The 16,067-nt window shown below is 39.7% G+C and overlaps 1 protein-coding gene across 3 annotated transcripts in view; it reads right to left on the reverse strand.

Annotated features, from left to right (window-relative positions):
* PRIM2 (DNA primase subunit 2) overlaps positions 1–16,067 on the reverse strand; it is a 333,687-nt gene that overhangs the window by 22,644 nt on the left and 294,976 nt on the right. For 2 of the 3 annotated variants that reach the window (XM_032649617.1, XM_032649618.1), the window contains exon 12: positions 12,501–12,583. In XM_032649617.1, coding sequence (XP_032505508.1) covers positions 12,501–12,583 — 83 coding nt within the window. Of the gene's footprint in view, positions 1–11,954; positions 12,146–12,500; positions 12,584–16,067 lie in introns of those variants that run through there. The other variant, XM_032649619.1, reaches the window with a different exon arrangement.

The following is a 16,067-nucleotide window of genomic DNA, read 5'->3' on the forward strand; positions in this document are numbered from 1 at the left end:
TGAAAGATAATATTGAAAGGATATCAATACTACCCAAAGCAATCTACAGATTCAACGCAATCCCTATGAAAGTTCCAATGGCCTTTTCTACAGAAATGGAAAAGCCAATCCTCAAATTCATATGGAATTGCGAGGGACTCCAAATAGCCAAAACAATATTGAAAAAGAGGAACGTGAAGTTGGAGAATTCAAACTTCCTGATTTCGAAACCTACTACAATACTAAAGCAACCAAAAAAGTGTTATATGGCAAGAAGAGAGACATACTGACCAACACTATAGAATCGAGAGTCCAGAAATAAACCCATATAACTAGGTCCAGTGAAGTTTTGACAAGGGTGTAAGACCATTATGATGGGAAAAATGGTCTTTTCAGTAAATGGTGCTGAGACAACAGGCCATCCACATGAAAAAGAATGAAGATGGATCCTTGTATATCATCACATCATATATAGAAATTGACTCAAAATGGATTGATGACCTAAATATAAGAGTTCAAACTATAAGACTCCTACAATAAAATATAGGTGTCCATTTTCATAACCTTGAATTTAGCAATGGGCTTTTAAATATGACATCAAAACTACAAGTAACAACCAACAAGAACAAAACATACTGGATTTCATCAAAATTAAAAGCTCTTGTCCATCAAAAGAAACTGTCAAAGAAGTGTTAAGACAACCTACAGAATGGGAGAGAAAATTTGCAAACTGTTATAGACTGAATGTTTATATCCCCTCCAAAATATGTATGTTAAAATCCTAACCCCCAATGTGATGGTACAAAGAGGTAGGGCCTTTGGTAAGTGATCAGTGCTCTATAAGAGAGACCCCAGAGAGCTCTCGTCCCCTTCTGCCTCATGAGGACACAGTGAGAAGATGACCATCCATGAACCATGAGATGGGGCCTCAGTGGGCACTGAATCTGCCAGCACCTTGATCTTGGACTTCCCAGCTTCCAGAACCATGAGAATACATCTGTTGTTAGAAGCTATCCAGCCTATGGTAACTTGTTATAGCAGCCAAAATGGACTAAGACAGAAATCAGATATCTAGTATCCAAAAAATATAAGGAACTCTTAAACTCAATAACGAAAAGACAACACAATTCAAAATGGGCAAAAGATGTGAACAGACATTTCTCCAAAGAAGACATACAAACAGCCAACAAGCACATGACAGCATTAGTCATCGGAGAAATGTAAGTAAAAACCACAGTGAGGTACCACTTCACACCTATCAGGATGGTGTTATGGGCTGAATTGTGTTCCTTCAAAAAGGGCATGTTAAAGTCCCAATCCCTCCTGCCTCAGAACGGGACCCTATTTGAAGGCAGGGTCTTTACAGAGGTAATGAAACTAAAATGAGGTCATCAGGGTCGGCCCAAATCCAATACGACTGGTGTCCTTACAAAGAGGAAAGAGGACGCGCAGAGGGAAGACAATGTAAAGACACAGGGAGAACGCCACGTTAAAATGAAGGCAGAGATTAGGGTGATGCATGTACAAAGCGAAAGATGCCAGCAAACCGCCAGGAACCAGGAGAGGCCTGGAACAGATCCTCCCTCACAGCCTCAGAAGGAGCAAAACCCGCCAACACCTTGAGTTCAGATTTCTAGCCTCCAAAACTATAGACAATAATTTTTTTTAAGCCACTCATTTTGTGGCACTTTGTTACAGTGGTCCAAGAAAACTAACACAGGTGGTTATAACTGAAACAAAAGGGGGGTGGGATTACAAACGTTGGCAAGGAAGCAGAGAACATATAAAACCCTCACAACACAGCTGGTGGGAATGTAAAATTGTATCACCTCAGTGGAAAATAGCCTGGCAATTCCTCAATTAGTTAAACACAGAATTACGTTATGACCCAGCAATTCTACTTTTAGGTGTATACACAAAAGAACTGAAAGTAGGCACTCAGACAGATACTTGTATGTGAAATGTTCACAGTGGTGCTCTCAGACCATACAGCTGAAAGGGGGAAACAACTTACTGTCCATCAAGGGGTGAATGGATAAACACACAATGGAATACTATTCAGCCACAAAGAGGGATGAGGTACTGATAGATCCTACAACAAGGAGGAACCTCGAAAACACGCTCAGTAAAAGAAGCCAGACACAAAAGGTCACCTGTTGTATGACTCCATTTACATGCAATCCCCAGCATGGACAGATCATAGAGACAGCAGGCTGCCAGGGCTGGGTGGGCTACTTCCCAGGGACCGGGTTTCACTGGGGTCACGAGCTGGCTGGTGGTGGTTGCACAACACTGTGAATGTACTAAGTGTACTGAATTGTATGCTTTTAAATGGTTAATTTCATATCATGTGAATTTTACTTAAATAAAAAAAAAGTAACGGGGATTTTTGAAACTCTGTTACCAACTGTAATTTATACTCTGAGCTATTCTTATCTTTATTTCATATTATTTGCCAGTGTTTAAATAATGTATTAAACATATTCCTAAATGTAGGTACCCCCAGATCATTATTCACCTCACAGTAAAGGTTTTCCCTGAAAGAAACCAAAAAGAATTTCAACTGAATTAACAGTAAAAAGAAAAATAAGAATGGAAAGTGCTGCAGAGGAACAGAGCTCTGTAGCATCAGGGCCACGGGGCGCATGGGTCCCACCTTCTCCAGTGTTGCTTTGAGGTCTGAACCCCTCATCACAGGATGACAGGGTGGCGAGAGCCAAGGGAAACCCAGTCCACTGTGTAAAGCCCCCATCCCAGCCCTTGGCACAATCGTGCAGAGCAGACCAGAATATAAAACCAGAAAGGAAGTCCTGTGTCCAGTGACAGACCAAGCACACCGCTCACTTCTACCTAATAAGAGAGAAAAGCTACTGAGGAGTAAAAGCATTCACAGATTACAACAAAAGGTGTTAGCTCTACTATGACACATAGTACAAAGAACTATCACCTTTAAAGGTACTCTGTGGGCAGCAATTACTGTTCTTTATTAAACTGTATGAGAATTAAAGATATGTCATATGTTACTCAGCACAGTAAGAAGACAATTTTACTAGTAAGAAAGGATATAGCACACTGTTCCAGGCGCCAGTGAAAAAACTGCAATCTGAAAATTTCAAGTGTGTCTTTTCACAACAACAAAAAAACAACCTCTTCAGAGAAATAAACGTATTTAAGATCATTTAGAGATTTTATTCAATATTCTGAATGCAGATTCTTAAAATGTCTGTATCTTAAAATATTAGTATTTCATCATAAAATTGCAATTTTTATGCAAAGGGTGAAAGCAAAATGAAAAGTAAAGACCAAAACTCAAGACACCTAAATTAGGCAGGAACTACTGACAGATATGGTTAACTGAACAAACTAGCAAAGCACTGCAAGGATTATTACCTCACTGGAAATTCTTAAAAGAAATTGAGCTTAAAATGCATACCAGTATTTTAAGGAGGAAAAAGGGAAGGTGCCAATAAAAAAAAACTGGCCAATACAGCTTGTAGACATACTTATTTATTCATTTGGTCACCAGCTTGGACAGTTAAGAGAGGATTTTCCAGGGTCTCAAATCTCTGAACATTTTACAAGCACAGAAAACAATGGCCTTTGCTCCAGATCACTGTTTCAAGGATGTTCCTGTAACCAACAGCCTTACATACAGAACCTTCCACTGAACGGAACTGTAGGCATGTGCACTGTCCAAGAGGAAAGATCCAGAACCCCACACTTGGAGTTTCTCTCCTCCGAAAGAACCCACTGCACAGGCCACAGTACCTGGCCTTCCTCACACTGCTCTGTGGGAACTGGGGCTCTGGGAGCTGACACAAGAAAACGCTGATATACTGCTACGGCTACAACCTTCAGGTCTTCTGCCATCATCTGTGAAATTGTGGCAGCTAAGTTCTCAGGTAGCAAGGAGGACAAAATCTCAGATCTTTCACAGCCCTTAACATGGACAGGACACTACGGTAGGTAGTGGGAGGACAGAGCGATAAAGGTTAAAACCCTCACATCCAAAGACCTCACATCAGCTCTTACTACTGCTATTACCACCTACCCATTAGGCACACACCACTTAATTTATACTTCATACATAACATGAGACTGTCCCATTCAACCTTTAAGCCTGTGGAAGTGAAAAATAAGTTTTTTAGTATACAGTGCAGCTAATTACTAATATCAAAAGCTTCCACACCACATTTCTTCCCTGCTTGGTCTGTTCCCAAGATGCAATTACTTTTCATCACTTCCACTTTGGGCCATATATTTAGATTGTTGCCTATATAATTCTAAATTACGTGCTGATATTTTGGGTTCTTTATTTATTAACTTAACCTATTGAATTCCTGCTATGAAAGATGAGTAACTGGCTCTTTATGCTACCACTTACCTATTCTCTTTTTTTCCATTAAAAAAGGTATAATTTTCATACAGTAAAATATTCCCCCTTTAGTGTATAGTTCTGCAAAATTTGACAAATTCAGTCATGATACCACCTCCACAATCAGATTGAACATTTCCATCACCCAAATGACCTCCCATCCCTTTGTAACTAACACCTCCTCCATTCCCAGCAATCACTGTTTTCTGTACGTATAGATTTGTCTTTTCCAGAATGTCACATAAAAGGAATCATACCATATGGCTTCTTTCACCTAGCATGATGCCTGCTGTTGGGTATACCAGTAGTTTGTTCCTTTTTTATTGCTGAGTAATATTCCATTGCATGCCTGTAGGCAGCCTCAGAGATGCTGTGGGTTCAGTTCCAGACCACTGCAATAAAGCGAGTATCACAATAAAGTGAGCTACAAATTGTTTGGTTTCCCAGTGCTATTAAGTGTGTAATAGCTATATGCCTAAAAAAAACAATGCACATGTCTTAATTTAAAAATACTTCATTGCAAAAAAAACCACTAACCATCATCAGCTTTCAGCAAGTCTTAATCTTTTTGCTGGGGGAGGGTCTTGCCTCGATGTTGGCGGCTGATGACTGATCAAGGTGGTGGTTGCTGAACGCTGGGGTGGCTGTGGCAGTTTCTAAAAATAAGACAATGAAATCTGCCATGTCAACTGACTCTTCCTCTTGCAAATGATTTCTCTGTAGGATACAATGCTGTGTGAGCATTTTACCCACAGGAGAGCTTCTCTCTAAACTGGAGTCAGTCTTCTCCAACCCTGCTGCTGCATTATCAACTAAGATTATAGAATATTCTAAATCCTTTGTTGTCATTTCAACAATCTTCACCAGGATTATATTTCATCTCAAAAAACCACTTTCTCTGCTGATTCACAAGAAACAATTCCTCATCCATTCAAGTTTTATCATGATTGTAGCAATTCAATCACACCTCTGGGCCCCACTTCTAATTCTAGTTCTCTTGCTATACCCACCCTATCTGCAATTACTTCCTCCACTGAAGTCCTGAACCCCTCAGTCATCCATGAGGGCTGGAATCAACATCTTCCAAGCTCCTGTTAATGTTAATATTTTACCTCTTCCCATGAATCATAAATGTTCTTAACAGCATCTAGAATGGTGAATTCTTTTCAGAAGGTTTTCAATTGACTTTTCCCAGATCCCATGCAGCTATAGCCTTACAAAATGTATTTCTTAAATAAGACTTGGAAGTTGAAATTATTCCTTGTCCATGGGCTGCAGAGTAGATGTTAGGTTAGCAGGCAGGAAAACAACATAAATTTTATATATCTCCACTGGAACTCTTGAGTGGTCAAGTGCATTGTCAATGAGCAGTAATAATTTGAAAGGTATCTTTTTTTTTTTTCCTGAGCAGTAGGTCTCAACTGTGGGCTTAAAATATTCAGTAAACCATGCTGTAAACAGATGTTCTGTCATCTACGCTTTGTTGTTCCATTTACAGAGGACAGGCAGAGTAGAGTTAGCATAATTCTCAAGGGCCCTAGGATTTTTGGAATGGTAAATGAGCACTGTCTTCAACTTAAAGTCACCAGCTGCATCAGCCCGTAACAAGAATCAGCCTGTCCTTTGAAGTTTGGAAGCCAGGCATTGACTTCTCTTCCCTAGCTATGAAAGTCCTAGATGGCATCTTCTTCCAATGTAAGGCTGCTTCGCCTACATTGAAAACCTGTTGTTTAGTGCAGCCACTTTCATTCATTATCTTAACTAGACCTTCTGGATAACCTGCTGCAGCTTCTACATCAGCACTTGCTGCTTCACCTTGCACTTCCGTGTTATGGGGACGGCTTCTTTCCTTGGTTCTTTCCTCATGAACCAACCTCTGCTAACTTCAAACTTTTCTTCTGCAGTTTCCTCACTTCTCTCAGCCTTCACAGAATTAAAGAGAGTTAGGGCCTTGCTCTGGATTAGGCTTTGGCTTAAGGGAATGTTGTGGCTGGTTTGATCTTCTATCCAGAGACTAAAGCTTTCACCCTATCAGCAATAAGGTTGTTTCACTTTCTTATCATTCATGTGTTCTGCAGTAACTGCAGTAACACTTTTAATTTCCTTCGACAACTTTTCCTTTGCATTCACAACTTGGCTAACTGTTCGGTGCAAGAGGTCTAGCTTTCAGCCTGTCTTGGTTTTTGACTTGCCTTCATCACTAAACTTAATCTTTAGATTTAAAGTGAGGTACGTTTGACTATTCCTTTTACTTGAACACTTGGAGGCCATTATGGGGTTATTAACTGGCCTAATTTCAATATTGTTGTGTTTCAGGGAAGAGGGAGGCCAGAGGAGAGGAAGAGAGATGAGGGAACGGCCGGTCAGCGGAGCAGTCAGAACACACACAATATTTACTGATTAAGTTTGTCATCTTACATGGGCGCAGCTCGTGGTGCCTCCCAAAATTACAATAGTAACATCAAAGATCACCGCTCACAGATCACCCATAACAAATATAATAATAATGAAAAAGTTTGAAATACTGCAAGAACTACCAAAACCTGACACAGAGGTACGAACTGAGCAAATGCTGTTGGAAAAATGGCACCGACAGACTTGCTTGACGCAGGGTTGCCACAAACCTTCATTTGTTAAGAAAACACAACATCTGTGAAGCACAAAAAAGTGAAGCACAATAAAACGAGGTATAACACAATTTGTTTATCCAACTACATGCTGAAGGACACTGGGTTTTTTCCAGTTTGGGGGAATTAGAATAAAGCCACTATAAACCCTTATGTACAGGTTTTTGTGTGGACTTAAGGCTTTTATTTCAATGGTATAATTATCTAATAGTGGTATAACTAGCTCAAACAGTATGTGCAAATTTAACTTTATAAGAAATTGCCAACTGCTTTCACAACAGCTCTACCATGTGGGCCCCCAGCAAGAATGAGACTTCCAGTCACTCTGCATCCTCACCAGCACTTGGGATTGTTAGGTTGTTTTTTTTTTAATTAGACCAATTCTAATTGATGTATACTTTTAAAATTGCATTTCCCTAATACCTAATGCTGAACGTTTTTTTCACGTGTTTATTATTCAAATATTTGGTGAAATGTCTGTTCAAACTTTTTACTCACTTAAAAAATTGTTTTCTGATTATTGAGCTTTGAGAGGACTTTATATCTTTATAATTCTGGAGATAAGTACTTTATGAAATACATCACTTACAAATATTTTTCTTCCAGTCTATGGCTATTTTATTATTCTCTTAACAGTGTTTCTGCAGACCAAAGTTTTAATTTTGATAAAGTCTAATTTATCAACATTTTCTTTTACTGAACATACTGAATCCAAGGTTATTCAGATTTTCTTGTTTTCTCCTAGAAGGTTTACATTTAGATCTATGACCCACTCCAAATTAATTTTTTTAAAGGTATGAGGTATGTGTCTAGGTTTTATTGTTTGTTTTTCTTTTGACATATGGACTTTCAGTTTTTCTAGAACTACTTGTTGGAAAATATTCTTTTCCTATTGAATTGCTCTGGCACCTTTATTTAAAAATCCATTGCCCATATATATGTGGGTCTGTTTCTGGACTTTTTATTCTGTCCAGTTGATCTCTATGTTTATCATTTCCCTAGAACCACACTGTCTTGATTACAGTAGCCCTACAGTAATTCTTGAAATTAGGTAGTGTGTACCTCTAACTCTGTTGACTGTTTTCATCAATGTCTCAGCATAAAGATCTTGCACATATTCTGTAGATAAATTCATATAAAAAACATTTACATCTTTTTGGTACTATTGCATATGATAATTAAAAATTTTAAATTTCCAGTTGTTTTTTGGAAGAAATATAATTGATGTGTGTATACTGACTTAGTATCCTGCAATTTATTAGTTATAATAGCATTTTGGTAGGTTCTTTGACATTTTTTTTCATAGATAATCACATTGTCTGAGATTAGAGGAAGGTTTTCTTTCTCCCCTTCTAATCTGCCTTCTATTTCTTTTTCTTCCCTTACTGTACTGGTTACAGTCATAGAACGTACTTTGTCTGATTTCAATTCATTTCAATTTTGTAATGGATTTTTAAAGACCAGGATGTGACCTATGTGGGTGTGCATTCACCTGCTGTGGGGCAGTATGTTTACAGCTCAAGTCTTCTACATCCCTACTTGTTCTCTGTCTGCTTATTCTAGTTATTACTGAAAGAGGAGCGCTCAAGTCTCCAAATGTAACTGTGGATTTGTCTGGTTCTCCACTCATTTCTCTCTGTTCTTACTGTGTGTGTGTTTACGCTACGTTGTTGGGGTATGAACACTTAGGATTCTGATGTCTTGCTGGTGACCTGACCTCCATGTTTTTCTCTTTTGGGGGAGGTCTGAGGAATAAATGCAGGACTGCCCATCATCTTTGGCTTTATTGTTGTTCAGTTCCGGTCTTCCTAAGCTGGATACCAAGCTCATTCAAAAAGGATGATGACATGTGATCCTATAAATATGCTTCTTTAAAAAGTAGGTGATGCCAATTAAGTCACAATTATCTCTCTTCTGATCATCAAAATTCTGATTATTAAGATCTAAGTATTTCTTAATGTTGAAGGTATCTTTTTCAAGTAGTTTTTCTCTGAAATAAAAGTAGCTCCATTGAGTCTTACATTGTATTTAAATGCATTTAAATGATATTTTTCTTGACTTTCTTTCAGTATTTTAACATGCACTTGGAGTTTTTAAGCTCTAATTTGCACTTATGCCAGCCTGCAACTAAGTACTCATCAAGATGTTTTACATGGATTTTTCATTCAACAACTTTCTTCCCTTTAGAACACAGCTCCTGAGCTGGCTTCACTCTATTGAAAAGCCACTCAATAAAGACATTAAATGAGAGCAAAATATTATTTACAGCTTGAGCACATGCACTCTGCATCTGTGTTCATCTCAGACAAAAAGTTACAATGCAGGTCCAAAGGATGACGTGGAAATTACTATCACAGCAACTAAGTAAGGAATCTACTTGTGGATTGAGCATAAATGGAGGAATGCAATGGAGTCAAAGGTAAGAGTGTACATACATACTCACTACTGTTAAATAAAAGCATTACTCTTCTTGATAAACATGATAATAGCCTATATTTTTAAAAAAGTGATTCTTCATGAAGTGCCCATCAACAGATGAACGGACAAAGAAGATGTGTACATATATACAATGGAATATTATTCAGCCATAAAAAAGAATGAAATATTGCCATTTGGGACACGGATGGACCAAAAGAATATTATACTAAGTGAAGCAAGTCATACAGAGAAAGACAAATACTATATGACTTCACCTATATGTGGAATCTAAAAAAACAAAACAAATGAATGAACATAACCAAACAGAACCAGAGTCACAGATACACAGAACAAACAGGTGACTGCCAGAGGGGAGTCGGTTGAGGGGAGGAGAGACACGGATGAGGGAGATTAAGAGGTACAAACTTTAAGTTATAAAATAAATGAGTCACAGGGATGATACGTACAGTGTGGGGAATATAGTCAATAACTATGTAATATCTTTGTCTGGTGACAGATGGTAACTAGAGTTTATCATCGTGATTATTTGAAAGATAAAGAAATATCGAACCACTATGTTGTGTACCGGGAACTAACATGGCATTGTAAGTCAATTATACTTCAAAAAGCAAACAACCAACAAATAAACTCATAGAAAAAAGGGTCAGACTTGTGGTTTTCAAAAGTGGGGTTGTGGGAGGGGGAACTGGATGAAGGCAGTCAATCAAAAGGTAGAAACTCCCAGTTATAAGATAAATAATTACTGAGGATGTAATGTAGAACATGATAAACATAATCAACACTGCTGTGCATTACATGTGAAAATAAAGAGTTTTCATTACGAGGAAAAAATATACTTTTTTCTGTTTCTTTACTTTTGTATCTATATGAGATGATGGATATTTGCTAATCTTACTGTGGTCATCACTTCATGATGTATGTAAGTCAGAACACTGTGCTGCACACCTTATACAGTGCTGTATGTCAATCTTGTCTCAAGAAAACTGGAGAAAAAGAAAAAGAGCAAAGGGGTGTACACTGTGGTCATGATGTAATGGAGACATAAGCTAATTCTGCTCGGTTAGAGAGGGATTATCTTTGTTTCTATCTTTATCAAGTCCACCCTCTCTGATGGGTTCTTTTCTCCTCTTCCTACAAACAGGCTCAGGTCTCCTCTGGCCCCAAACACGCAAACAAACCACCCATGAGGCTTACGCTGATAGCGCCAACACCCCTTTCACTAGCACCTTCCGTGAAACATGCTCACTGTCTGCAGATCCAAGCCACTGTCTCATTCATTCATCTTTAAGTGACTGTGATCTTGCTCTGGTTTCCCCCAGGACACTGCCGCCTCTCACCAAATCCAGTCACCTCTCCTCAGTCCTAATCCCACCCAGTCCCTCAGCTACGTAGGACCCTGTGGTTCACACCTCCTCTCACACTCCTCTCCTGACTTTTGTACACTGCACTTTCCTGAAGTACTCCCTCCCTCTCCCCCCATTTCTGCTCTGTCCTTCTACTGCCTGACAAAGGGAAGCATCAGCCAAGATTCTGTTCTGAGTCCTGGCTTTTGACTCCCTACCCCCTCTCCTCCATTATTTGTTCTCCTCTCCCACAGAAAACTCACGATAATCAGCTCTAAAGTAAACTGGGGTTGAGAAGAAAACGTGGAGTCCAAAGGCCTGGCTTCCATTTCTGTTTCTACTGACTTAGTTGCTGTGCACCCAAGGGCATGTAACACCCCACAACTCCACAAAAGTGAAGAGATCTCTTCTAATGTCCCTTCCAATCCCACAGTTCTACAATTCTAACCCTAAAGAACATCAGATTTCCAGCTGGAATTTGTCTAATGCACTGACAAATCCACATTCTGTCTGCCATTTAACTGTCCCAGCTCCAAACCTAATCTCTCAAACCAACAACTTCTTTTAGGTTGCCTATTAACGTTGATGTACTGGTGCCACCAATACCGTAAGCTTGAAATGCTAGTAATCCTATACACTTACCGTCTTTTATTCACACTTTCTCTCTTTTTAACCACCCCCCATACACTCAAGGCCTAATTCACAGAGCATCTCTTCCAGGAAGTGATCCTCAGCCTCCCAATCTGGTAGCCATCCCCCATCTTCAGAAGAGCGGAGACACTATGTGTGCCTCTTTCATTACACTTGGCACATGTTTCCCTCCAGATTCTGGTTATGAAGGAGCAGGGTTTATATCTGAATCTTCTCAGCATTTGCAAAGAGCACCTTGAGCACTGCCTTCCCCAGAGGACGGAAAAACTGTAAGATTTGAACTGAATTGACAAAACTCAATATATACTCGATGCAGCAGAAGCAGTAGAGTTTTCTAGAATAATTTTTTTTTCAAGAAAAAAAATTGATATATAATGATTTAGATGTTCTGGCTCTAAAACAGATATTGTTCTTTTTCAGCTAAGGAAGCAGAAGCTCCTCTTGAACTCCTTCAAAATCCAAGCCAACTTACAAAGCACACGAGAGACAGTATGTCTGTGAGGGCACAAGTTTTTTAAACGCATGTTTATTAAACGATATATTCTTAAATATTTGGTTTTACATTTGAGCATTTCTTTTTTTATCTAAGTGGTTTACGAGGCAAAGTAGTTTGATAAACTGTTCGACCTGATGAACTATCCTCGGAAGTGTGGATCTGACGTAGTAAATGAGAATGCCCAGCCAGTCCATACTGCGTTATCGTCTCCTTCAACTTCCCTGCAGCACAAAGTCTCCAAAATGAAATATGATATCATTGATTTTCAGCTTCATTAATAAGCTTCAATGCATTCCTCTAAAAACTTTTTTTAAAGCACCCCATTGAGACAGTAAAACAAATTGAGAGGAAAAAAAAGGTTTTCAGCTTCCGTTATTACGTAAATATGCAGCCTAGCAGACAGAAGAACTAGAATTTCCAAGGAGTCTAAAGCAGAAAAGCCAAAGCTTTGGCTTAATTCACCCAGAAGATAGGATGTTTGGTGTGAGGCCCAGCAGGTAGTACACCGTGTCACTGCAAGAACATGACATGAAACTAAAGGGCCTGTCCACTGTCTCATTACTGAGGCTGCAGGGCAGGGTCCGACCTACCTGGCTGATCCCTGAGGGAGGGATCTTGTATGCCTGCAGCTTCTGTCTCAGCAGCTCGGGATCACTGTGCCGGAAGGGGCACCCTGACAACGACAAGCAGCACAGCAGCAAGGTTATTCACCCGGACGTAATACACCACCACACTCAAAAGACTGTCTCAGCGCCCCTTAATTGTCTAACAGCTTATTAATAAAAAAGTTAATTGCCCATGGGTGCAACTGCTTTCCTCTCTTTATCTAAATGACGACTGAGCTGTGCGGTTACCAGGGCACTACAGCCTCAAGACTTACATAAAACATCCCAGCATTCTCAGGCAAGGCTGCCCACTCACTAGAAGGAGGAAGCAGTTTTAATTATGCTACTAGCTAACAAGCAGAGATAATCACCAAGTAGCTATAAAACAGTTTACCTAAAAACTTTATACAATCTCACATTTTTTTCTAGTTTAAAAAAATTACATAAAGGCATAAAGGAAGACAGATGGTGTAAACAAAAAGAAAAACGTGCAAACTCTAAGAAATATAAAAATCTCACAACATTTTCACATGTTAATTTTATGCCTACTTCCCAAAGAGTAGAATCCATATAAATTTAAAGGAATCCCAGATGGACATGAGATGACAAATAGGAAACTGCTTCATAGAAAAACAACTTATAGTAGGTACACGTAATCTCTATATTATTTCATGAGAAAAATATGGATGGATTACTAAAAAATATGCATAAATAACACAGAAGAATTGAAATGTAAAAGCTGTATTAGGCCAAAATTTAGGAAATTTTAAGTATTTTAATAAGAAACTGTAATGATAAGTCAACATACTTAATTTAAAATTTAATACAGGAAACCAGATAATTTTTTTCAGTCATACAGATGATGGCCCTGTAAGTTAATTAGAAACAACTGTGCATTTTTAATGAAATCAATGGAAAATTGGTCGCAGCAAAAATAACGGAAAAAGAGCCTAGATGCTAAACAAATGTGTTTACCAGAAGTCTTAACTACAAGTAAAAGCATCCATGGTAACACTGGATCCCTACAAATTATGAAAGTCACAAAATTCACCGTAGTATATAGTTTATTAAGATCAACACTGTAATGCCATTTAGTACGAGGAAGTGTGACGAGCAGCTGTATAGCACGTAGTTAAGAGTCTGGAGCTGCCCTTCCTGCATCTGAATCTCACTTTACCAGCTATGGGTCAGGGGACCATGGGCACGTCTCGTGTCTTGCTGTTGACTCAGCTTCACTGTCTGTCATGTGTGGAAATACACCCGCACAGTTCCTGTGACAATGGAGGATAAAGCCCTTACACTCTCTCGGCTTGTAGGAAGCACCCAACATGGGTTAGCCAACATTATTACTCTAAAAAAAGTCTGATGATGAAATGGCAAAGGGTCCCAATGAGAAAGAAAGGAGGCTTAGTTAAGCCCAGAATTATTAAAGGACACCAAAAAGAGACAGATTAATTGAACTGTCCAAATTTCATTTGAAATAATGGCTATACCTGTAATGAAAAGGATCAGAAAGGGCAAAGCCAAGAAGAAACCGAAGATTGACAAAAAACCAGAGGTCACAAAAAAGTCTTTCAAAGCTACGCTCACAAGAAGAAGAAAACAGAAGAAACAAACCACCTCAGGAGCAGGGAAGCTGGTGTTATTTTGACAAATGACAGAAAGAAAACAGAACTTGACAATTCCTACTTTGTTTCTATCTTCCACATCAAAGGGAACAATCTTCCAAACTGGAAAGGGCTGAACCCACAGGTAACTGAAGATGAAGTGAATGTAGACACAACTAATGCTGATTCCAGCCAAGTGTTGAACAGAACTTCCCAGCACACATTTGTGGAAAGGATGGATAAACAGTCTGGAATATAGTTCTACCTACATCAACTCTGACTGGCTGAACACCACCATTCCAGGCAGTGCTAGTTAATGAAATATGTCAACCTAGGGGCTACAGAGCTTTGCAAACTACACAAATCTAAAAGGATAGAGACTTCTGGTTTCCAGTCTGGCACAGAAAGAGCTTAGAAGTTGTCACTCCATCCTAACAAGTAAAAAGCTGAACAGGGCTTCCCTGGTGGTGCAGTGGTTGGGAGTCCGCCTGCCGATGCAGGCGACACGGGTTCGTGCCCGGGTCCGGGAAGATCCCACATGCCGCGCAGTGGCTGGGCCCATGAGCCATGGCCGCTGAGCCTGCGCGTCCGGAGCCTGTGCTCCGCAACGGGAGAGGCCACAACAGTGAGAGGCCCGCATACCGTGAAAAAAAAAAAAAAAAAAAAAAAAAAGCTGAACAGACTGAAAAATCAACAACTCCTCTCAGATCTGTCAAAGAAATGAGGTCACAGGGCAAACCACTGCCCCCCAAATTGGAGGGAGAGGCAGACAGAGAGAATCACAACAAACCAGAGCAGAACTCTCTGTAGGAACCAGCACTGGGGTAGGAAAACCTAACCTGTAACTGACAAATTTCTGGAGACTCTGTGTGAACAGGTCTGAGAGTCAGAAGCTCCAGGGAGACCAGTCAGAGGAGGGCCACACTTTGCAGCTGAACTTCAGGGGCTCTACCAGGTGCTCACAGTGAATAACAGAGAAATCCCCCTCATGCTCTAGCACGGGGGTAAGCAAAGGTACCATTTTAAATACTCTGGAGTACTCTGTTCCTCTTAGTAAGGCTGCCCTCAGGAGAAACTATTTTACCAGAGCCTGACCTACCTGGGGGGAAGAGAAATGCCCAGCTCCAGCCTTCTGGGGCCGTCCTGTCCCCTCAAAGGGAGGAAGCTGAGAATCACTGTTGAAGTTCACAGCCCACAGCCACAGGGTCACTAAACACTGAGACCCAATTACCCAATCCAACACTATAGACAACCCCCTGCTTACCACTGCATCACTACAGACCTATGTACTGGAGTTTCTCACGTCTACCTTTCAACAAAAAAATAACAGTGTGAAGAGACTGAAAATGTGTCAGAATTAGAGCCAGATAAGGCAGGGATACTGGAGTTATCAGACTGGGAATTTAAATTAACTATGATTAATATGCTGAGGGCTCTACCGGAAGAAGTAGACAACATGCAAGAACAGATGTGTAATGTAAGCAGACAGATGGAAATTCTAAGGAAGAATCAAAAAGAGATGCAAACACTGTAAGAGAAATGAAGAATGCCTTTGATGGGCTTATTAGCAGACACAGCTAAGGAAAAGATCTCTGTGCTTGAGGATATGTCAATAGAAACTTCAAAACCAAAAAAACAAAAGGAAAAACAACAAGAACAGAATAGCCAAGAACTGTGAACAACTATGAAAGGTGTAACATATGAGAATGGGAATACCAGAAGGAGGAGAGAGAGAGAAAGAAACAGAAGCAATAATGACAGAGAATTTCCCCCAAATTAATGTCAGACACCAAACCACAGACCCAGGAAGCTCAGAGAACACCAAGCAGGATAAATGCCAAAAAAAGGCAGCTAGGCATATTATATTCATACTTCAGAAAATCAATAACAAAGAAAAATCTTGAAAGAAGCCAAAGGGGAAACACCTTACCTACAGAGAAGCAAA

Source organism: Phocoena sinus, chromosome 11 (genome assembly GCF_008692025.1).
Source record: "Phocoena sinus isolate mPhoSin1 chromosome 11, mPhoSin1.pri, whole genome shotgun sequence".
NCBI lineage: Eukaryota > Metazoa > Chordata > Mammalia > Artiodactyla > Phocoenidae > Phocoena > Phocoena sinus.